The 24,899-nt window shown below is 45.8% G+C and overlaps 1 protein-coding gene and 1 pseudogene across 1 annotated transcript in view; both read right to left on the bottom strand.

The window, feature by feature from the left end:
* On the bottom strand, window positions 1-910 carry LOC146194487 (uncharacterized; annotated as a pseudogene).
* A 7,331-nt stretch (window positions 911-8,241) lies between these two features.
* LOC146194485 (solute carrier family 22 member 7-like) overlaps window positions 8,242-24,899 on the bottom strand; it is a 177,507-nt gene continuing 160,849 nt past the window's right edge. Inside the window, exon 6 of the mRNA XM_084596570.1 lies at window positions 8,242-8,390. Coding sequence (XP_084452696.1) covers window positions 8,242-8,390 — 149 coding nt within the window. The remainder of the gene's footprint in view (window positions 8,391-24,899) is intronic.

The raw sequence follows: 24,899 nt of genomic DNA, 5'->3' as shown, positions 1-24,899 counted from the left end.
ATGCTGTCGGCCGCGTCATTCAAACTCTCCTCTGTTACATTTAAAGCTTGGCTTGATCTGCTCCGAGCATAGTTTCTCCGGCGTTCCTTGCTGACGTCGCTAAGACTTTTTTTGCAAGGTGCCCGCACTGGCCGCAGCAGTAGCATCGAGCGTTCGTTCAGCCACACGCGTTTCCGTTGTGTTTAGTGCTTCCGCACCGTCCACACTCTAATACCGGCTTGTCGAAGCTCTGTCGACGCGCGCTTATCATCATTACAGCTGTCAAGTCCGACGAAATCGCATTGGCACCCTGTTCTGCTGCCTCAGAGCTGAACGCTATCGCTTCGGCTTCCTGCAGGGTGAGGTCTGTTTTCGCCAAAAGCTGCTTTTGCAGGGCACTTGACCGGACGCCGCATACTATCTTGTCGCGAAGCGTTCTATCGAGCATGCTCCCGAAGTTGCAACTATCCGCTATTTGGCGAATTTTGACAATGAAGGTATCAATAGACTCACCTTCCAGCTGGCGCCGGTTGAAAAAGCGGAAACTCTCCGTTATTTCGTGGCGTTTTGGGTCAAAGTACGAGCTTAGGACTTCGATTACTTCTTCGTACTTCATCGCATTTGGCTTCTTCGGTGCACTTTTTCCTGAAAGCACTTGGACTGTGCGTGCGTTTAGCGCAGAGATGAGCAACGCCCTTCATTGGATCTTCGATTCCACTTGCTTCGAAGTAGGCTTCAACCTTCGTCAGATATGCCCTCCAGTTGTCACCGCAGTCGTCATACTCGGGAAGCTGGTGATGTGGAACTGGTTGCATCCAGCATCTCAGTCTTGACCGTTGTTTCAGGTTGGTTCTCGTCGTTGGTTCGCATTGGGCTCGTCGCCACTGTTGCATCACAAGTATGCGCAGTGCGCGTTCCGGGCTTCCATGAACCACAGACGGACGCTCGAAGTGGAAAGGCGTTTATTCAGACCGAAAAACCGGCTTATATAGTCTGACCGGGAGAGGAGGAAGGGGAGAAAGAAAGAACCAGGGGAAGGGTAAAAGGCATTCTGGCTGGCGTTCGCCAAAGGCGGAACTATAATGCAGAACGTTTTACAACACATTGCTACTGTCATCACTGTCATATTCACTAATTTCAGCGTCATTATCATCGCTACTATAATCCTCACGGTAGACAAGGAGAATTATGATGTACGTTTCACGATCACGATCGTGGCGCAGTTTCTGTATCCTCGTCCGTAGTAAGTTTAGTTTCTTGAATTGCAGCCACCTTCACACTACAGCTTTCAAACAGTTGCTTTAACTGGCATTGGCGCCGCTGATTCCGTAAGCCTTTAACGTTAAGGATAGCGATCTCAAAAGCTGTATCCCTTGCCATTTGTCCTGCATACATCATTCAACGCCATCCGCCGAAACGAGGAGAGTCGTCGGCAAATTGGCGGCCTTTTGTGCTGTAATTGCCCTCTTTGTAGAACCCAACCTTCCCCTGCCGTCCGCCTCTGTTACCTTGTTTTGATATTAGCTGGCATCAAGCTCCTCATCCGAGCTCGGACGCTTCAAAGGCGCGCTGCGTCCATGGAGACGTCTGAGTTTGCTGAGGCTTTCGCCCATGAGATCTGGAGCATTACGTCACTCGCAGCTTGGAGGTCGGTCGGCAGCTCTTTGCAGGCGCCGGTGGGTGGCTCCAGACGCAGCGCACTACACCACCGATGGACAAGCCTGGACACGCATCCGCTGGCTCCTCGGTAGCTTCCAGTGGCAGACCTCAAGATGCTTCTGCGACAGAACACAGCTTTTCAACCGGCTCAAGATCGGATGCCCGATGTTCAAGCTTGCCAGAGTCTGGAGGCTTGGGGTCGGGAGGTTCACTAGGTGGCGGCTTCATCACCTGCGGTTTATTAATGGCCCCTGCTTCATGTGTAACCGCAGTGTTGAGCTTTCCAGAAGCGTTCACAACATCCGAAATGTCCATGATGTGCTCTGACACTACAGCATCATCTTTAGATCAGGAGTCCTGACGTCTGTTTTGAACTGTCTGTTTTGAAACGCTATTCTCGTAAGTCACCATCGAAATATGATTCATTTGATATTGGTCAACGCAGACGATATCCCGAAGGTTCATGACACGGTCAAGGGCATCGCTGAAGTCAGGCGCTCGGTACGGACAGCCGTTTAAGTCACCACGCAAAAATACAGTTTTCAGCGTGGTATTACCGGATGGCAGACGAGGCAACACAATCTTGTGGGTGTCCACGATGTCTTGAGAAGATGAAAAAACTCGACCAAAGGTGCGATATGATATTATCGTCAGCCATTCGAAAGGCTTGTACAGAGGGTGGATGCTGTTACTGAGCAATATGACGTCATATTGCGTTGATGGTGAAGGACGGCGCATATGTTCAGCAGTGGTGAATTGTTTGTGTATGTGTCTGTTAATCAGCAATATGGAAAAGTGTTTTAGTTGTCATTGGCAAACCTCCTGTGCACGAATTGGGAAGTTTTACTGCTTGGAGATTTAAGTTGTGTGCATAAGAATGAGCACCGATCAGTATATCACGGACGTTATGACCGCGGTGCTGCTGTTATGACTTAGTTTGTGAGCATATCCTTGTTGACACTGGCCGACTAAAAAGTGATGGTACACATTTCACGCACTTCCAATTGTCTTCCGATGCTCGATCATGACAGGATCTACGTTTCGGCTGGAACATTACCTATTGTGCATAGATACTGGGTGAGACCGATATTTTTTAACGAGCACTGCATGGTATCTGCTCAGATAGGAAAACACACTAGACGTTTTCTCCAACCGGAGTGGGAGCTATGGAAGCTAAATAACTCCCTTTTTTTCAGATGAAATTTTTCAGAAGGTTGTAGCCGTGTGCTTCAAAGACACGTAAGCACATGCCGATCATTCAGTCTTTCAAAAGTTTGATCTTTTTGAGCAGGTGGTTAAGTCTTGCAATTAAAGCACCATCATGGATCACATTCTTAAAGCGCCTTCACATTCGTGAATTGAAGCGCACCTTGAAAGAACTGTATGCGCTGGAAAGAATTTTTCCGAGTAGTATCTTGATGATGTCCGCAGTATTAAAGCTCAGTTACAAGAGTTTATGGCAGAAAAGTATCAGGGGACTTGATTAGGTTGCGAAGAAATATCTCGCCGCGATTTAAATGATGAAAAGCAGGCTACTCTTTCCAAAGAAGTTTTAGAAATTCGTTACGGAAGTGATACGTACACCCTGACACATCGGGTATTCTGGGTGCCTTAATCTTGTGGGGCTCCGCAGCCCCTTTAGGTGTTTTAAACCGCACGTGCGGCTTCCTATTTGTATTTTGTTTGCTTGGGCAGCGCGAGTGCGCATGAGCAAGCAGATAATCTTAGGGGGCCGTGATGTTAGAAGCGACAGACGAGGGTAGATAAGCGCGTCGGAATCAAGGCCATGGCGGAAGTAGAATGGTGGCGAAGGCTGGGCCCAAAAGCGATTCAGCGTTACCGCAACAGAGCCACAGGTCGGGGGGCCAACCACTCAGATTAAGAAATTATACTACTACAAATTAAAAAGTATCAATCAACATAAAAAGAATAGACATTTTGATAACTTCGCTTGTGAGTGAGGTAAGGTATTTTATAAATACATTCTTAATTTTTTTTAATCTTGCAACGCTCTTATCGCCCCATCCCCGTGATGCTGCATCGGTCAGGAGGCGCTGCCAGAGGTAACCAAGGCAACGGAGATAACGAAGCTGACGATGCACGAAACTGTTTCTTATCGCTGTCTGTGCTCGTCTGCTGTGGTGCTGGCCTTGGTGCGCCCGGGAAAGCGTAATTTAGTTCGCAAGTCTGAAAACGTCCCTTTTGCGAAGATTTCGCCGTCCTTGCTGGTCGCTGCTCTGTCGCCGTTTGGTGAGATTTAATATCCCCCTACAGCCGTAGTTTTTTGGTTTCGTCCTCTTCGTCGTTCGGGCAGTGCGAAGTCTTTTTGCAGCATTGTATTGCGCTTAGCGTTTTATCGCAAGATGAGCCCGCTCAAAGTGAGGAAGCGATGCTCTGTGACACGTTGCGACAGCGTGGACTCAACCGTCGGTGTCTTACCGCTTCCCGGCTGACTTTCACCGGTGAGCAGATCTGGAGGTTGCACACAGACTGAATGTATGCTCTAATGCTCCTGTGTAAAGCACGTTTGTTGATTGTAAAGCTGTCTGGACTCGCGCAACCTTGAAATTGCCTTGAAAACTGCTGTATACTTTCTTCCGAAGAATGTGAAGAGTGATCCCAGTGCTCTATGCTCCACGTATGTTTTGATGCACCTACTAATTCATGACATTTTTATTTCAGTTGCAGCTGTCATAGCTTTGTTTCTGTACTATCATGACAATATGAGCAAGAACACACGAGCGCGTGGCAGATAGCCTCGAAACCCACTTGGGGAGATACGGTGCGGCCGCTGTGGGAAACAGTAAAAAGGGAGCCGTGGTTCCGTTAACTGTTGTCACTCCCGCCTTACTAGTATTACTGCGAAACGGCAGCTGATTGCAAGACACCCTGTCGGAAGTGATGAGGCATTTTTACTTTCTTCGCAGATTTGAACGTGTGCGTGAGAGGTGTGACTGGCCATATCATAGGCCATTAAAAAAACGTCGACCAGAAAAAGCTCATTGCAGCATTCTTGCCACACACCCAGAAAGAAAAAGTAAGAAACGAAAAGGTAAACAGCGGTATCTGGCGCAGAACTACATATACCACGGTTCACAATCTGCGCTTCACAACCGCCTTATCATCGCTAGCGGCCGGTGCCTCGCAATCAGCTGCCGTTTGGCAGTAATGCTAGTAAGGTGGGAGTGACAACAGTTAACGGAACCGCAGCGCCTTTTCTCTTTTGTTTCCCACAGCGGCCGCACCGTATCGCCCCAAGTGGGTTTCGAGGCTATCTGCCTCGCGCTCGTGTGTTCTTGCTCATATTGCGCATGATAGTACATGCATGTTTCTTATCTGGTGATGTTTTGTGGCAGGCACTTCAAGCCTTTTCCATGCCTCGGCTGTGATCATTGAGATGATTAGCCCGCTTAAACAGCTCTACTGTTTGTGCTGTCTGCGAGGTGCATTTTTATTGTTGGGATTTGTTGCTGTATTTTATTGGTTGATGCAATAAACCATGAATATGAAAACATAATTGTTCACTTAGTACACTCTGTTGCGAACTGGGCACGACTGCCCCGTTGCACCAGTGTTTCTGGACCGCACCTTACTGTGCTGAGGGACAAAGTAAATGGCCAAAGTACTTGCATGACTTGCAGCAGTATTTGTATTATGAATTTGCATGTGTGGTTTCTATTTGGAAGTGTTGCTGCCTTTCTAGACCGCCACCTTAGCCAACCCCTTTTATTGTGCTGGAGCAACTGCTTATAAACAATGGCGTAAACTACAGAAACTCAAGTTCTTTTAGATGGCAAAGGTTGGCGCGCGCTGAAAGGCAACAACCTTCGAAAGATACAGGCTCGTCAATGCAACGCAGCGGTTAAAAGAAAATAAAAAAAAAACTTGTTTATAATTCGCGCCAATGTGAACGTATGCGTGACGTCATTTGACGTCATCGCCCCGCAATTTTTATTGGTCGCTGGAGCCCATGAGCCGCCATGTTTTGTACGTATGGGCGCCTATGGAGCCTTCGCTACCATAGTACATATACCTTGGCAAGGCGAGGGTCCTTTTTTTGCCCCGGCGGAGAGGCCGGCGCGGGGGCAGCCGGCGAGCGTCATGGGCCAGACCATAGCTCGCGGACCCGTTTTTTTTGAAGGCGAGGCCTTCAATCTTTAACCATTATGCGTGGCTCTTTATTGGTAGTAGTAACTCTAACAGCGGGTCTGATTTCACTCATTTAAAAGATTTTCCTCGTCTTAAAGATGAGCAGCGAGTAACCATTGGGTCTATTACTTTATTTGGTACTTACGGCAGCCCATCTGGTGCTACAGATGAGGTCAAGTCGACCATTTGTTTACTACAGGCCCAGAAGTCTCCTGACCCGGATGGTCTAAGTTCGAAATTTTATAAAATGTGGAAGTTTTCATTGCAGCTTACAAAATAGGTTTTCTGCTTCCCACTTTCTATACCGGTCACTCCATTCTAATTCCAAAAACCACGCACTCATATCGGTTGAAAACTGTTGAAGGGTATCGACCGATGTCCTTATGCAACGTGGATTATAAGATATTTGTGACGGTTCTTTCTTCTCATTGCATATTGTGACACTAGATTTATTAGGGCCACAAGAAGCGTGTGGGATGAAAGTTCGTAGTATCCAAAACCTTATACATTTCGCACGTTCCTTGATAGAGACAGTGTCAGACACAGTCAAACAAGTGGCTCTAATTCAGATTGATCTGGCAAAAGCTTTTCGTAAATTTCATCATGCTTTTATGCTTGCTGTATTAGGGAGTGAAAACATTGGTGATGTCTTGCTTAAAGGCATCGAATTATGCTATAGAGCTGGCCACTACAAGAATGATTTCTAATCAAAACTTTGGATCAAAACTTTACCAAACCTATTCTGCTTAAATCATCAGTTCAACAGGGCTGTACGCTATCGCCTTGGTTATTCGCGGTATATTGAGCCCCTGTGTCTAAGTATCAAGAAAATAGTAGTTCGTGGATGCTAATTATTGCAATGTTAAATCAAGAGTTTGCCTTATGCTAATGACATTACTCTTTCTTGTTCTGATAAAAAGGTGTGATCGAGGTTTGGCGCGTAACTGAGCGTTTTAAGATAGTTTGGGTGCGTCACGTAACCTTGATAAATCAAAGGGGTTCTGGCTAGGTCCCTGAGGTACTAAACAAAATTTTTTGGCCGGTATCAGGTGAGACTCAGAAGACACAGTAATAAGGCGAAAGCCTTTAGTGCCTCGTAGTGTCGTCCGCAAATATGCCCGCGTTTCGGGCGCATGCCTTTATGGGCGTATGCCAATCATCATTGAATCGATACTTAGCCAATAGCAATCGGATGACTCGGAACATGATTTAAGGCATTTCCAGGTAATTTCATGATAATTTACGACTAATAATAAAATATTTAGGCAGATGTCAATAGGAACCCATGCATTTGGAGGTCATCGTAACTATCACTAACCATCACTTACTAGTTAAGGGGTGTAACTAACACTAACCAGACATTAACTAGTACTCAGAAAGTGCAAGTGTGGTTAACTGTAACTAACCAATAGTAATGTTTACACGTTTCGAGACGTCCATAGCCGTTACATGGTGAAGCCATCGGCCGAGATGCCATGATCGGATGTGACGTCATCATAATATCACATCCGGTCATGCCTAATAACAGCAAGTGATAATGACGTCACATCCGGTCATGACGTCATGACTGATATTGACGTCAGCAGGAGATTCACGCATATACGAAGCTGACCCTGCCAGGCGTTCCATCCCGGCATCCCTGCGGCGCCTTTGATTTGGCGCTTCCTCGAACGCCACACCACAGAGCATATATAGAAATAGACGCAGTACAGCAGGTTTGTCAGTAAACGTTTATTAAAAAAGTCAAGGGGCCGAAGGCCCAGATCTAGGGGTCGGCCAAGATTCCTTGGAATCTGGCAGCCTCTAGAGCGGGACCGATGAGCGCTCGTTGATCGTCCTGGGTAGAGCTGCGTAGACGAGCCTCCCAGGTAAGAGTTGTGGGGGTTGGCATGCGTTGTCGTGGACAAGTCCAGACCATATGAAGGAAGTCTGCTGGGATATTGCAGTGTTTACACATCGGCACATACCGTTCAGGAAATATGGAATCTTTCGGGATTGGGGAAAGGTTTCGCCTTGACTTGGCGCTATATGGACGGGCTCTGTCTTTGCAAGTTCTTGGTGCGGACCTGGATAGAGTTGGCGCAAAAGACGATGGTGTTAGAGCAGGTCGCGTGAAGTGATTATGGTGTCCTTCTGGACCAATGCGGGCATGTTGGGGGCGGGATCATAAGCTGCTCGGAAAGTGAGCCCTCAAGCTAGCTCATGTGCTCCCTAATTACCCTTTAGACCCATGCTGGCTGGAGCCCATATCAGGCGGATAAGGCGTTTAGGAGGATTTGATATGAATACGCGTAACGTTTGGACTGAAATACGGCCATGAGTAAATATAAGAATGACGCGTCTGGGTCACTTATGACTACTTTAGCTTTAGAAGTGGAGAGCGCGAGAGAGTAATAGCTACTTCCTCCGCTGTAGTGATATGTGAAGTGCGTACGGAGCAGGAGGCATGAAGAGTCATGTTCTCATCTGTGGCAACCGCTGTTGCAGCGATCCGATTAGGATGGTCTGCCGCATCTGTGTAAAGTATTTCAAGTCGGCCAGCATATCGCTGCTGGAGTAGCGCGGCCCGAGCTTTTCTGCGATCTTGAGGATGAGTTGGATGCCTGTTGCGAGGGAGATGGAGAGTCTTGATACTGGCCCTGATGGCAGGTGGGAGATTCATCACCAAGGATGGTGGACGGAGGGGAGCGATGTGAAGTTGTTCGAGGACAGAGCGGCCTGCGGAAGTTAGTGAGAGGCGTTGGCGCTGAACTAAAAGGGCCGCCTCAATGAGCTCATCAACCGTGTTGGAGACACAAGGGGCGAGGAGCCCGTCGTTGGAAGTAGAGAGGAAGACCAAGGGCTGTTTTGACACCGCGCGGATAAGGGAATCCAGGCGGTGCTTCTCCGCCAGCGTAAGAAGTAAATATGGAGCAGTGTAAGCAATAAGACTTACGACAAATGCTTGGAAGCGATGAAGGAGATTTCAGTACAGCAGGCATCAGCGGCGTTTTAAATTGGTGGACAGTAAAGAAAAGGCGCAGTATCTGTCACAATTCTAGTCAATCATAAACGGTCTCGCAGTCAACGCCTAAGGAGCGCGATGGGGAAGGCTTCCGCCTTGAAGCACTTTAGTGAGCCAAAGTGCCCCTGAATATTGGGGGGTTTCCTTGCATCAGTATTGCAATAGTAGACCTCACTGGGATTCTCAAATCTCCTCATTTAGGAGACAAATCCCGGCTTGGAATGGTATAGGAGCTATATCTACTTGCACGAGAACAAGTTTGCAATATTTTCTTGATTTCGAAGCTTACCTATGCCATGCAGATGTTGCATTGCGGAAGAAACAAGTATAGCCCATGCATAGAATTTTTGCTACCTTTGTGTGGTGTTCTCAATGGGAGCCTATTCATCGAGGCAATTTGGTTCTCCGTTTCCAGGCTCGTAGAGCTGGGCTTCAGCATTTTCTTGTTCAACAGCTTGTTTCAAATTTCTCTTCTTTAAAACGGCAAGCCACCCCTTCCTCCCAGCTGTGTTTAAATTAAGACCATTAAGAGCCCATATTTGCCTAATTTATTTCCTCCCACTGGTCATAGGACTGAGGGTCCTTTGTGGGCTTTTTTTAAGGAAGTTGCGACCCATTCCATTGCATCACCGTACGGTTTTCCTTAAAATACATACACAGTCTGTGCAGAAGAGAGATGACAAAAGTTTTGATTGAGATGTTATTTCCTGTACCGACTTAATGGCAGCTTTACCTTCCCTTTCTAGACAATAGTGTATTAAAGTGGGTGCAACGATTGTATATACAATCAGCCGCACTTTCGTTTTAAACTTCAGAAGTCAACCTTACCTGTCAAAACGTGGCTTCGTGCAAAATGAACTTTTGTGCCATGGTCAGTGGACAGTCGCCTGTGTCAGCAGCCAGAAACTATAGGTCATTGTCTTGTGTATTGCCGTGATGCAGTTCTTTGGGCATTCTTCAATGGACTGTTAAAAAGTTGGTTGATATTATGCCCTATAATATAAAATTTTTGTCAACAATGGAAGCTTCTGACGTTCCATGTGATCTTTTTGTGCTCATGAGACTGTTTAGCGCGTGGAAGAGCAGCATGACAGAACGCAGAGCCACCACGTTCATTGAAGTCTCTGTTACGAAAAGAGTGTTTTACGGTGCGGGGGTATATGCTGCGCAGGAGAGACCTCCTGCCTGGTTACCTTTGTTCGATGCATGCATATGTCTCCCGGAATATTGACGTTTGGGCAAATTTAGAGCTTGATGCTGGTGTGACTGTGTAGGTTGCGGGATGCGACATGGTAAAATCGACCTTGAAGTACTTCCGTGCAATTAAGTGAAAATTTTTGGCGTTCCGCAGTTGGTTAAAGTGCTCGGCTGGGGATCCGAGGGATAGAGGTTCGATTCCCGGTGGAGATAGAATTTTCAGTCTTCTTAAGGCGTCATCATACACAAAAAATCACGCACAGATCGATATTTCGCGCACGGGGTTTAGTTTCATGAGCCGAAAAGGCTTGCGCCTTAGAACGTAGCCTGAGGGGGCAGTCAAACCCGGGATCCTCGGATACTAATTAACGAACGTTGCCTTAGCAGTAACAAGGACCATGTGCCACCTTTTCTGGTGGGTTTCGTTTATGCAGTATTCTGTCAGCGAAAAAAAAAAGAAATAGGATAGGCTGTTCTTTGCTCGAAATATGACATTCTGTACAGCAACAACCTTGTGCCTTCTGTTACCTGTGTGATATGATGCAAACACTGTCTTTCTACTTTGCTGTCACTTATGAAAAGCAGCCAGAACTTTTCCGTTAAGCTGTTACCATAGCTTTTAGTCCAGACTCCTTCTCTGTAAGATAGAAATAAAAATTCAAGTTCAGTTTTCACCCTGGTGTCCGTGTCGATGAAGCAGAATTTCTGTTCCAGCACTTATCCTTCTTCAGTCGTCAATACCGAACCTACAAAAACGATTTAAATTTTTACATGTATTCTTTGACTGCCCCCAAATACTATTACCGCTTGGGATATGGCGCACACTTTCAGTGGCCAATGACGAAGAGAGATATCCGCAGTTGCCCACATAAAACACTCGATGGCGACTTGAACTATGCCTCGTCACTGTCCCTTTTATTTATTTATTTATTTATTTATTTATTTATTTATTTATTTATTTATTTATTTATTTATTTATTTATTTATTTATTTATTTATTTATTTATTTATTTATTTATTTATTTATTTATTTATTTATTTATTTATTGTACCCTCACGGCCGTTAGGCATTACAAAGGGAAGTGGGTATAACATACTCGAAACGAGACAAAAAATCATCAGATAATAAATTAAAAGTAGTACAGGCATACACTCATATAAATTCTATAACAGCATTTCGAAAGGCAACGAACAGTATCAGTAATTTCAACAATATTATGGGGAATTTGATTCCAGCTGACACAAGTTCTAGGTATGAATGAATCATGAAAACATCTTGTGCGACAAGGAGGGATGCAAACTTTGTGGCGGTGATCAATGCGTGCTGAAATATACGGCGGTCTTTTTAATAACTTGTCTTTAAGATAAGGATTATGATAAATCTCGTGAAAAGTACAGAAAGAAGTTATTGACTGGTGATGAGGACGAAGAGGGAGGGAAAGGTTAGTTTTCATGGCAGTAACTCAACTAGTGCGATGATAGTTGGAAAGTATGAAACGACAACCGCGGTTTTCAACAGATTCGAAGTCTGAAATGAGAGATTCGACCCCGGGGTTCCAGACCGCTGCCGCATATTGTCACTTAGAGCGGACAAATGTTTTGTAAACTAGTAATTTTAATTAACTTGGTGTACATGAAAAATTTCTGCGAAGATATCCAAGGATGCGGTTGGCATTATTTAGGATGTAGTCAATGTGGGTTTTCCAAGAAAGGTTAGAAAAGACGTGAACACCCAGATATTTGTAAGACGACACAGTTTCAAGAGATATTCCATTAATCTGGTAGATAGACTGTGTAGTAGATAGACGAGAAAGGGGTACTAACCGAGTCGAAAAAATCTACAGAACTTTGTCAAGAGTACAATAAAATATCCTGTAGTTTTGTCGTATCCATCAGATTTTTCTGTAGTTCTGTAGTACACTTCTGTAGTTGTGTAGTTTTTCCGTAGTAAATTTCTGTTGTCTGTAGTTCTGTAGCACTTTTCTGTTGTAACTACACAAATTTCAGAAGAGACTACAGAATGTTCTGTTGTCACAACAAGTTTCCCGTCAAAAACCGCACAGAAATTCTGTCGTGACGTCCGAAATTTTTTTTGTATTTTTTTCCGACTGGGAAAGACTAAACCTGGTAAACAAGAAGTGAAATAAGCATCTAGAAGCAACCAGAAGCAACCAACAGCAGCATCCGTGCTTTCGCATTACTTCAATGGAGCTTCTGCAGTGCTCCTTAATTTTCTTCCGTCTCCTTTTCTCTGCTATCCGCGCGAATATTCCACAGGCGACACCATTCCAGTACCTTGGTAATATCTGACTGAAGACCAGATACATCGCTATCATCAATAATTTTGCAGTAAATAACACAGTCATCGGCAAAAAGACAAATGGAAGACGATATATTGGTTGGTAAGCCTTATATAAATAATAGGAGGGGACCAGAGACGGACCCCTGAGGTACACCAAAGACAGCAAGCCAAGCACCTGAACTGATTTCGGTTAGAAAGGAAATAATGCAACCATGAAAGTAATGCGGAATCGATGTTAAGGCATTTTATTTTAGGAAAAAGAAGCTTATGAAAACCCTTGTCAAATGCATTAGAAAAATCTATAAATGTACAATCAGCCTGAGACCCACGATATAGAATACAATGCAAGCCATTTGTGAAACATATGAGTAGTGTTTCGCATGAAAAAGATTTACGGAAACCGGGCTGGAAATTATTGAAAAAGCAATTAGATTCTAAAAAAAAAAACACAAAATGAGAATAGATGCCATGTTTCATCATTTTACACGGAATGTTGGTGAGCGATACAGGGCGAATTTCATCATTTTACACGGAATGTTGGTGAGCGATACAGGGCGAAAGTTATCAGGACAATATTTATCTCTAGACTTGTGCAGCGGAATCACCTTGCCGACCTTCCAGTCATCGGGAATGCAACCTGTTTCCAAAGACTGGTTAAATAGTTTGGTAAGGGTCATTGAAGTATACATCTTTGTAATAACAAGAAATTTGGAATTAATGTTATCTACGCTGCAGGAGGAGGAAATCTCAAGGTTTTCAATTATTCTCAGAATATCAGTTGTATAAAAAAGAATTGGATCCATGGAAAAAGCATCAAGAACACGACACTCATGATTGGTAGGGCTAACATTGTCAGAAAAAGCACCAACAAAAACACTATTAAGAACACTCGCACATTCGTTAGGTGAAAATGCAACACCGTCAGAAGATATAGTACAGTTGTATAGAGAAGATATAGTAATATAGTATTGATGAAGTATATTTCTTTTTGACAGTGTTTCAAAACTATCTAGGATTATTAATCAGTAGAGCAGGCAAGGTAGTGTTAAAGAAGGAGTCCTTGGAGTTTTTCAGAGCTAGTCCGTACTCAGCGGCCGCAGAAAGGTAAGCATTCCAAAGTTTTTGGGCGTTCGATAATTTGGCAGAGCGAAACAAATGCTTTTTCTTGTTGGATAGCCTTTTTAAAATGTTGCTATACCATGGAAATTGGTTATTGCACCGCAAAAGCCTTAGCGGCACAAATTTATTAGTGAGACGTTCAACATGTGTCCCTAAACAACTGCCAGTTAGTATAAGCAGAACGCTGTGAAAACTCTGGTAAGTAGTTGTTAAAAAAATGAGCTAGTTCACGATTAATGGCATCATAGTCGGCCAGTTTGTAATCTCTAATAGACTTGAAGTGGCAGCGGCGATTAGAAATATGAATTGTTACATCAAAGCGAAGCAAGGAGTGAACACTGAGACCAGGTAAATATGAGATAGAAGAGATAAGATCCGGCGCGTTAGTTAGTACAAAGTCTAATACATTGCATGAAGATGGCGTGGTTCGAGTTGATTTAGTAACCGTCTGCAACAGGTTGAAGTAAGAACAGTTTCGCAAAAATTTATTGCATTCAGTAGAAAAGGGGCGAGGATAAGGCAATGTATTAGCCGACACGATACTGGGATAATTGAAGTCACCAGCTAGAAGAATTGGCGCACCCGAATAATGTACTCAGATCATATTAAGAGCATCATGCAAATCGTGAACGAAAGATGTGTATGAAAACTGGGAACGGTAGCATAATTCCTAGAATAACTTTTCTAAAATGAACACAAAGTTCGACCCAAAACAACTAATGTGTTTGGAAGTTAATTGGGGGAAGACACGATATTGTCGGCGATGGCTAGTAGGACACCTCCTCCCCTTCTTTGACCTCTATCAGAACGATGAACATTGTAACGCTTCTTGCAATCAAACAGTTCCCTGCTTTCTCTATCTTAGCAGAAAGCCACGTTTCTGTCAATAATACAACATCAGCATCACATGAATAAATGACACAGTGTTGATCTTCCCGCTTAGGTATTATACTTCTTATGTTTGTAAAAAGAATTGAAAGTGCCGTCTTACCACAAGGCGCCCGTCTACTGCCCCTCCCGCATCGCTATGGTTAAATCTGTGGCGAGCCAGGCGTAGCGCGAGCAGATTCTTGGTGAGGGGCCGATAAAGATCCAGGTGGACCAGCTTGCTCAAAAACGCTATCCATGAATAATGTCATAGCCGTAGCATTTGTCGTTACTAAGCCGTTTATTATACCTGAGCCTATACTTCAAGTCAGCCTCCTTCGTGAACTGCAGAAGCTTATTCCTGACCACTGTTGTCTGCAAAAAATAATCTACACTTACAGTTACCTTTTTACCTTTATTTGGTGGACTGGAGTAGGATTTGTTGCTTTATTATGAAAGACCGGAACTTCACAACACTCGGACGACATTTTGCGTCCGAGAAAACTCCAATCAAGCGAGCTCATTCCACCGCGTCCTTTGTAAGGAGGAACAAAGCAGCCTGAAACCAGCTTCAATAATTTTTGTTCCGATTCATCCCATGTTTCTGACATACTGTCGGGTATACCATAGAACAGAAGATTTTTCCCTCGCTGCCTGTCTTCCAGCTCAGCTTGTCCAAAACGTATCTCGTTATTTTCATTGACAAGCGTATGCGTTAGCTCACGCAAACTACGCAATTCCTCATGGGCACCATCACTGTCAGATGATTTAGATTCGACTGCCGATAGTCTTGCGTCAATATCGGCAATATTTCAAGTCATAGATTCCTGATTTAGTTTTATTTAATTCATAGAGGCTATTAAGTGCGATTGCTCTAACTCCATTTTAGCGGTCCTTGAATTAACGCCTTCTAATAAAGTCAACATTTCATTAAGCTGTTTCTGCATAGAATTATCAACAGTGCCGTCTTTGGACCGCGTGACAACACCAGCGCCCATTCCAGGTCCAGGGTTAAGTTCAATATCCCCCGACACCAAAAGCAGTTGTGTACAAACATCGAAGCACTGGACAAGTAAAAGCAACAGCATTCCCGGGCGTGGGAACAGCAGCAGGCACCTATTGCTCGATTTCTTAGCGAACATGGAAACATTATTACCAACCTGCACGAAGAAACGCGCGCTGTAAAACAGCCGCATGACGCCACTGTCCCCACGCCCACTGAAAGGCGCGGGCCACAGCAGTCCATTTTTGTCCAGGCAGGAAGGTCATGTCGTGGACGATGCGCAGGGCTTGTACGATGGAGCCATGGTATAGCAGGGTTACCAGAATTGTTCGTGGTCCACACTGTCAACTTGACCGTCGGCAGTCACAGCTGGCGCAGCCGGGATGGTATATGGTATCAGCTGGTGCCTTAGGTCCGTCACTGAGTTCAAAGACTGCCATTATCTGCACAAAGAAACGAATGCTGTGAAACAGCCGCATGACGACGCTGTCCCCAGGCCCACTGAAAGGCGCGGGCCACTGCAGTCCATTTTTATACAGGCAGAAAGCTGATGTTGTGGATGATGCGCAGGGCTAGTACGATGGAGCCATGGCATAGCAGGGTCTGAATGTCACTTTGTAATTTTAACTCAGGTGGTGAGCAAGCGAGCTGCGCACCCTTTAAGCGCTCATACTAGCGGTGACCGTCCGTTCGTTGCATCCAAAGGCTGGAACGGAGGCAGCTCAACTGCCACCCTCCCCCCGCACCGGCGTAGACCCTCCTCGCTCCTCGGCGGCAAGTAGCCGCGCCGAAGCGCATGCGCAGCTTCGCATAGCAACCGTCACGTCACCTGCACTGGAAAGCGGAGCGAGTACACGCTGCGACCAGGAGGTTGTATAACCTTTGGCTGCGACGACGCTCCTTCGCCAAACGTGTCATTGCAGAGGAGTGAGTCGGATCACGGCCGTTCGATGGAAGCGCTTCCATCGAGTGGCCCAGTGATTCCGCACCAAGCGGTTCGGATAAGCGCAGGAACCCCTAACACCAAACGGCTAAAGATTAATGAACGGATGCGTCGACGGCGGCTTCAGGCTTCTCCTTGCACTAAGGCGAGATATTGCGACGGCGTAATGATTCGCCTGGGACGAAAGCAATGCCATGTTGGCAATCATTGGCAGTCGAAGTGGCGCGGGAAAGGCTTTTGCTTAGTGCACTTTAGGCTGCCAAAGTTCCTCCATAGTTGTTTTTTCACAGACTCTTAACGTTGCTGCTCGTTTCGGTTACTGCGTGGCATTAACCATCATTATCTGCCTGAATTCGCTCGGGGAGTTCTAACAGAGTGTTTAGTGGCGCCTTGAAAGATTATTACTACACGATGTATGTTAGTAGCAGCAAAGGCTCGGTTAAAGTGTGTCTTTTCGATCTTCAGTTCAGATGTTACGCACTGCATGTGCCATGCATTTCTGTAAGTTTCTTTTAGCGGATCTTGCCGCTTCGTGTAGGAGCCGCAGTTCTGTAACCAGGAACTTCTGCAGCCTCGAAAGAACGTAGCAGCTGCTTCAAGAGCGTTACCAGAAGCTTCAGCAGTGCATGCACCAATGTCGCCAGAGGATCGTGGCCGAAATAGTAAATTATATAGGCATACCATCTACCGTCATCAGTTGCTGCACTGGTTGAATTTGCGCTCAAGCTTAGAAATGTTAACTCTGTGGTTGCCTTGCAGCACCTACAACAAAACATTTCCACTGTGATTTCGCTTTCAATGCCAAAAAGGCTATAGATATTGTGGTCTGTTTCTTCATAACATCAGTCAGGCCACTGCAGCTATGTTCGAAGGTATATTCCCTTGAAAATTGGTTTTCCTTCGAGTAAAAAAGCAGCTACGTTTTCTGCATACGAACGAATATGAACCATAATGTTTGATGAGATGTAAATCCAGGAAGAGTTGTCGAACAACACATGTTACGATAGGCTTGAAGGCCTACCTTGTAGAATACTGTGACAGGCAGAGTGGGAATCCTTGCGATAGGGCCTTGGTGTGCATAGCCAAAGGTAATAAAATCTCACGGGAAGAGCGTCTTACATTTTTTATTTCGTGTGAGTGCCTCGTTAACGCTTCTGTTGAGGCTTGTTTCTCAAAGAACTGTCAGTCAAGACCTTTGCTCTCTCCTTGATGAAAAAGTGGAAAAATGCTTGGGATATTGCTGCGATGCCTGTATATTTTTTATTTGTGTTTATTTAAAATAGCTTCAGGGTACAGATGTACGTTACAGAGATGATGGGGCACATACGGAATATATATATATATATATATATATATATATATATATATATATATATATATATATATATATACATATATATATGAAGAATTGACGCGCTTGAATTGTGGTGCTGGCGAAGACTCTTGAGAGTTCCATGGACTGCCAGAAGATCAAATCAGTCGATATTGTCGACCATAAACCTTGACTGCTCATTGGAGGGTCAAATTCTACAGGTAAAGCTCAGCTATTTTGGTCATCTGATGAGAAGAGAGGAGTCGCTGAAGAAAGATTTGATGTTGGGAAAGGTTGAGGGTCGCCGGAGAAGGGGTAGGCAGCGAACGCGATGGTTAAATGGCATCCTCTAGGTACTGCAGATGAAGTTATGTGATGTTAGGAAGATAGTGAGAGATCGGAAAGCGTGGCGTGACATGGTCCATAGGATCACGAAGAGTCGGACACGACTGAACGGCTGAACTGAAAGCAGAAGGATAACACAATAAGTGTACAAATTTCTGAAAAAAAACACATAAAAAAGAACAACGAGGTACATGCGTAATGTAGGAAGACGGCATAGGTGTAAAAAAGAACAAAATATAAATATATAGTAAGCAACAAAGTATACTATGAAGATAAGCAAATAACCAGACAATAAGTTTTAATACTAAGCAAGAAAGAAAGTTTGCAGCGCGGATTTAAATTTTTCTTCAGTTATACTTGCTAAGGATGCAGACAGGTTATTCCAATCATTACAGGTGCGAAGAAGAAACGAGTCAGAATAGGCAACTGTGTTTGAGTGTGGAATGCTTACCTTTGACTATGGTTACTGCGAAATGAAATGCAGGATGGTGGTTGGACCCATAAGGAGTGTAATATTGAGTTATGGTAGCATATTTTATGAAAACGTGAGAGGCGGGATAGTTTTCTTCGAGTCGATAACAGCGCGAATGTAAGTATGCCTTCATATTAGTAACGCTGGCTGTCCTTTGATAGTTATTTAAGATGAAATGGGCCGACCGATTTTGTACTGCCTCAACGGAGTGTATGATGGTTGCTTGTCACAGACAACAGGGGTAGACGTGACTAAAACGACGGGTCGAAGCTGTACCAGCAGGCAGAGTTCCGCACACAGCACGCACGCCGACTTCAGCGTCCTTTTCTTCCAGGCCCCACCCAAGACCATCATGGATACCAGGTGGCATTACTTCCCCTTCTAAAAAAACGAAAGTATAGACTTGGCGCGAGTGATGCAAGCGAAAACAAAAGGGTCAGTACAGAGAGTGAATAGAGAACGGAGGCGGTGCCCTACACAACTATAAAGCGCATAGTACACTGCACACCACCGCGTGAAATACGGCTTCATGCGGACAACGTGCACCACCTCGGAGCGTGGTTGCCGACGCTGAGTCTGCACCGCACCCACTCGAAGGACTTCGTATGTCACTCCCGTGACACGGCGTAGAACTTCGTAAGGTCCAAAGTAACGCGGCAAACGTTTTTCAGACAAGCCGGGCCGGCACACTAGTGCCCACACCCAAACGTGCTCGCCAGGTTGGTATGTGACGTGTCGATGATGGAGGTTGTAGCGACGTGGATCCTTGCCCTGTTGTTGCTGAATGTGAATGTGGGCAAGTTGGCGGGCTTCCTAGGCACGCTGTGCAAACTATTCGGCGTCTGGCGCGAGAGGATGATCAGTGCAGCATGGAAGCATGGCATCCAACGTCGTCTGAACGTCGCGTCCGTAGAGCAGGCAAAATGGAGTAAAACGCGTCGTCTATTGGATGGCAGTGTTGTAGGCATAAGTGGCGTATGGCCGAATCTCGTCCCAGGTCTTGTGCTGGGAGTCTATGTACATTGCAATCATGTCGGCGAGCGTTTTATTGAGTCTCTCTGTGAAGCCATTCGTCTGTGGATGATAGGCAGTGGTTTTGCGATGGCTCGTATGACTGAGCTCAGGTACGTTGTGCATAAGTTGTGTCAAAAACGCGTGCCTCTATCGGTGACAACTTGGGACGATGCGCCATGGCGTAACACGATTTGCTACATTTTTATGTAGCAAATCGTGTTACACCATGGCGCATCGTCCCAAGTTGTCACCGATAGAGGCACGGGGTGATCTGAGATGACGTGCCACGCTTCACCGCCTTCGTTTCCGCATACCGTGTGAGATTGTCGGTCGCGACTATAATCCATTTGTTACCGACCGATGTCAGCGGAAATGGGCCCAGAAGGTCGATGCCGATTTGGTCAAACGGCGTCCGGGGAGGCGCAATAGGTCGGAGCAAACCAGCTGGCTTGAGAGGCGGCGCCTTTCGACGTTAGCACTTACGACACCCTCTGACGTAGCGGTGAACCGCGTCAGCAAGCTTAGGTAAATAGTAAAATTGAAGAACACGGGCGATCGTGCGTGCAAAGCCCAAGTGACTAGAGGCGGGCTCATCATGGCAAGCAAAAAGGATATCGGCACGGACGTCGGTCGGCACTACGAGCGCTCGGTCAACAGTGTTGGAGTTTTGCTTGAATAGAACGCAATTCCGGAGACAGAAAGCAGACAGGTTCTGAGCAAATTGGGGCGGGATATCAGCAGCTCGCCCTTGCGGGTGATCCATAAAAGATCGAAGGTCCGGGTCAGCTCGCTGTCGGGTCATTACGTCTGAAGCACTCACCAGTCCAAGAAAACAGCTCTCGTGGTCCGTGCTCTTATCGACTAAACCGACGGGTGCGCGCGACTGCGCATCAGCATCTCGTGCTTCTGGCCAGATTTATGCACAATGATGTACTCAAGTTCTTCAAGACGAAGGCACCATCGTGCTAGGCGCCCCGATGGCTCGCGGAGGTTAGCCAGCCGGCACAAAGAATGATGGTCGGTAACCACTTTAAAGTGGCGGCCATAGAGGTAAGGACTAAATTCCATGGCTGCCCACACAACCGAAAGGCATTCCTTTTTCGTAGTGGAATAGTTGGTCTCGGCGATGGAAAACTTCCGGCTGGCATACGCGGTGACCTTTTCGACGCCAGGTTCGTTTTGAAGAAATACAGCGCCGAGGCCGATATTGCTGGCGTCGGTGTGGACTCTTGATGTCGGCGTCTTCATCCAAGTGCGCAAGAACAGGGCTTGTTTGCAGTCGTCTGCGACAGTCCACAAAATCCTCTTGTTGCTCGGCTCCCCACACGAACTGTGTATCATACCGCGTGAGGTGAGTCAGGGGGGCGGCAACCTTGGAAAAATCGGCGATGAAGGGGCGGTATACGCGCAGAGACCCAGGAAGCGTTTCAAACCTCTCTTGTTTGCAGGAACGGGAAATTTGACGACAGCAGAAGTCTTGTCGGGGTCTGGCCTCATGCCAGCATATGATGAAGTGCCTTTGTTCACAAAAATTAGCCTACATTTGTTTGCGAGTCAGAGAGAGGCTAAATTACGTAACGTCGCTCCTCATGCAAAGCGCAGGACACGGGTTGAAAGGCTATGTACTTGAGTCTACTCAGATGTCTTACATTTGATTGCGATGAGTAGTAAAGGGTTGTTTTGTGGCATGCATATATTTCAGTTGCGTAATATTTGGGTTGGTTGAAATCTTACAGTCCTGGCATGATGCCTGGAATGGGCTGCTGTTTGCTAACAAAACACTCCTCCAAATGCAATACGCGTTCATGTAATTGTGCATTTGCACACAGTGCTGCTATTCACTGTTTTGGAGACTCCCGCATGTTCGCTGCTATGCTGGATTTCCTTCGCTTTATGCCCGGGAAGTGTAGCCTGTGCGCGATTTTCATGGTTATAAAATATTTGATTATTTATAATTTCTGGTAATTCTTTATAAATGGTTTTTATGAACCTTTTTGTAACGTTACATATTACATACATTAGATCACATATTACATTAATAATATTATTATTACAATACATTACATCACATTAAATTACATACTGGCTGCGACAGTGCAAGGCCATATTACTCGCAGCTGGTGCCAAGCCTTTCAGATGTACTATTGTAATTTATCGTGTAGATAGCTACACACGCAAAAAAAACGTGTGCGACAGTACAAGCCATTTTATGATTTGCCTTATGCTGCTAGAACATTCTAATTTGTGCTATTATTGTAGCTGTGCATTCAAGCTTATGTTAATGCCTTTTGTAGGATTTACTCTATCATGTTGCTCTTTAATGGCGTCCGAAAGCTGGCATTAAACTAGTGCTGCTTCTCCGACACTCCAATCTCATTTGTGGTCTTCGTGCTGTGCAAGCACTACCACGAGTTTGTCATTCATCAGGTCAGTACATGCAATTTATCCTCCCGACAGCCTGAAGAACGAGGGTGGCTGTAAGTAGCGGAGTAATTACCCAGCATGGTTTTACATGACGCCCACTAGAAGACAAGGCTAGCGATGACGGAGGCAGTACGATGGTGGGTAATAGCCAGTTGGCTTAACCTGGCTGTCAAATTTCCAGTCGAGCTAAATTGTCTGAACAATTACGGAGTCAAATTTTTGTCAACATGGCCGAGCACCGTTCCGCCTTCGTCGTCGTTGACCTCGTCTTTCGTAGCCTAAAAGAAAAACGATTCGAAATCTGCGCCAAGCACAGTTCACATGACGTCACACGTTTTGTTTGTTATTTGCACTAGTGCTTAGAACAGTCCTCAGGGAGGCTTGGCGATGCCAAGAAACTCTTGCCTCGCTCAATCGTCATCATGAGGCGCTATGTAAGTTTCGCTACGATGGAATCTACCTTGTTCAGTACAGCACCGAACGGCGAGCCCAACGCCTGGCTGGCCCGGAGCTGACTCCGCGATTTGGAATCCCCAAAGCAGTTTATTTATTGCTTCGTGGTCCTAGGAATCTACCACAGAACTTTGTGCTCAATAATGTTTACGCCATGTAGGTTCCTTCGTGTCCGCTACCTCTTCCTCATCCTTTGGCGGCGAGTGTAACCAGGCGCCACTATCCCCTAGCCTACGCAACAAGGACTGTCACTGCGCGCTCCGAGCTTGTTTTGTACTCCAACCGTCTTGCACTATCTAACCCTTCGAGTGCTCCTTGACGCCGTACACCTTGCTGCTTGAGGAATGGTTACTATTACCCATAGGATACCTGCAATAAGTGACCGGTGACACTCTACACCGCTAGTAAAAGACTCTCAGTTTACAGTTCTATATTTGTAGATCCGTTACGCTGGTCAAGCTTGCCATGCGTGGTTCCTGGTTTCGCGGAACCGTACCGTGCATATGCAGTGTTGACTAAAGGCAGATCAGTGCTGCAATTTAATAAGCAAATTCGAATTAAATAATTACTTTTGCCGAGAAATCACTCTCAATAAAGTAATGAATGACATTACTAAATTAGCAGATTAGGAAAGTAATTGAATACAATAAAATTACCGAAAAAGTTATTTAATTACACTAATGTGTTTACAGTACACAAATTACTCCCTGTGGTTACGGTCAAATGTTATGCGTTTTGGCGGGCTTAGGTTGTTTCGCACGTGGGACAGTCTGCACCTTCCGTGGTTGTCCGAAGGCCCCGCGTATAATTTGGATAGTCATGCGATGCTACGGCACCTTACGCATTCGATATTTTTGATGGTTGTGATGATGTCATTGGCCTATTCTTACTGCACAAGGTCCCCTTAGAAGGTATGACATCTTTAAATATACACATTTATTAAAAAGAAAATTGTTGCATTTTCATTTTCTTTTATTGCTTTCCAATGCGTTATTAGTAGAAGCTAGAACCTCAATAAATCAATGTCGTATGCCCTGTGGTGCGAAGACAAGCCACCTTGCAAGTGGAAAAATAGAGAGGTTAGCGAAAAGAATATTAGTCTAACTGAGCAACGGCCTATCATATATATATATAATAAACCGTGACTCCCTTGGCTCAAATATAGTGATCTGTCTTGCATATGCGAGGCAGATCACTAATCTAACCTTTCTCATGTGGTTTAATTGTCTAACAGAAAAATCACCAACAAATAAAATGTGAAGACTGGTAACATGCTTTTTTCTGTTAAGACCGTCCTGTAGGTTGAGACTGAAGGCACATACGGCCCGAAGTTTGAAGCAGACCGCAGTATCAGGTCCCTAAAGCCAGCAGCTGAGCCCGAATAAGCCGCCCTGCTCACCAGGATGATATGCTTGAACAACAATTAGGAATGAGCTGTCCTCAGTGTAAGCCGTGGCAACATGGAAATACCTCGACCTCGAAAGCCAACCTCATTGAAAGACGACCTCACTCAATCTCAAACTTATGCATGAGGTTGAGGTTCATTTTTCTGACCTCACTACAGATACTTCGTACGAGGCATAAAGTTTCTTGAGGAAGGCAAGTTTAGAAAACTAGAGACATCAGGTCCGTGCATTGAAGGCGAGTGTTATTTCTGGGACCAAGGAAATGCCGAAAATGCAGTTGCGCTGTTGTAAGGCCGCGATAAACGGTAGCATTATTTTTATTGGCGCTTACACGCGTAGCCCCGCGCCGCGTCAAAAGGGCTGTCGGACCCCGCTCCTCGGAGCCAGGATTGAGGCGTTTTCCTCGTTTGTTTTTTCGCGCCTCTCCTCCGGTGTCGGCCGCTTCCCGAGCACGATTGGAAGGAGGAAACGTTTCGTTTTTGTCACCTCCTAGACGTTGGAAGATTTTCGGGACACGACAATAGCTGCGCTCCATTCTGCCTGGGAGGGCCTGTGTTGTAGAAACACGCTTTCTTGGCGGTCCCTCACATGGCGCCGCTAACGAAGGAGCGGGGCTTTTAATGGAGCTATTCGACACACGGCGTCTCGAATAAACCCCAGCTGAGCTCTGTTCAGCCCGAAAATTGGGTGCATGGGACGGTGCTGCTTTCTCCTACACGAAAGCGCGATTTGACCTTTCCTATCCGCGGTGCCTCTCCCGGTTCGAGTAGCAGTGACGACAACGAGCCCCTCCCGCTGATGGCCTTTCATAGTCAGGCAACAAGACTAACCTGAACGTGCAATCAAGATTAACCAAGCTACGCCTTAGCTTTCGCTACGTATATCCTGGCATCGCTGAGCTAAGCCGCAGCCAATTTATACTGGTTCCTCTCGAATTGTTCTCATGGCATCTGGAAACACATACGGATCAGATTTTATGAGGTTTTGGTTCGCCTTTTGGATACAGTGTGTGTGTGGTGGTGCTGTTCCTCTCCCGGTTCGGGTGGTAGCGGCGACGACGAGCCCTTCTCGCTAATGCCCACTGACTGTATTGCTACCCTGGCTCCCTGTGGCTAACGAGATAGCGTCCTGGTCTCAAACCCCCCGTGGCGCTTCTTCGGGAGACGCCGCAGCGGCATGGTTGTTTCCCCATGTGGACCGTGAGATAGAGAAAGGAGGATGAGCGCCGATGTGGAGAGGTTGAACACTCGA

This window comes from Amblyomma maculatum, chromosome 3 (genome assembly GCF_055883805.1).
Source record: "Amblyomma maculatum isolate TAMU_Amacu chromosome 3, ASM5588380v1, whole genome shotgun sequence".
Lineage (NCBI taxonomy): Eukaryota > Metazoa > Arthropoda > Arachnida > Ixodida > Ixodidae > Amblyomma > Amblyomma maculatum.
This window is presented reverse-complemented; position numbering and strand designations above follow the sequence as displayed.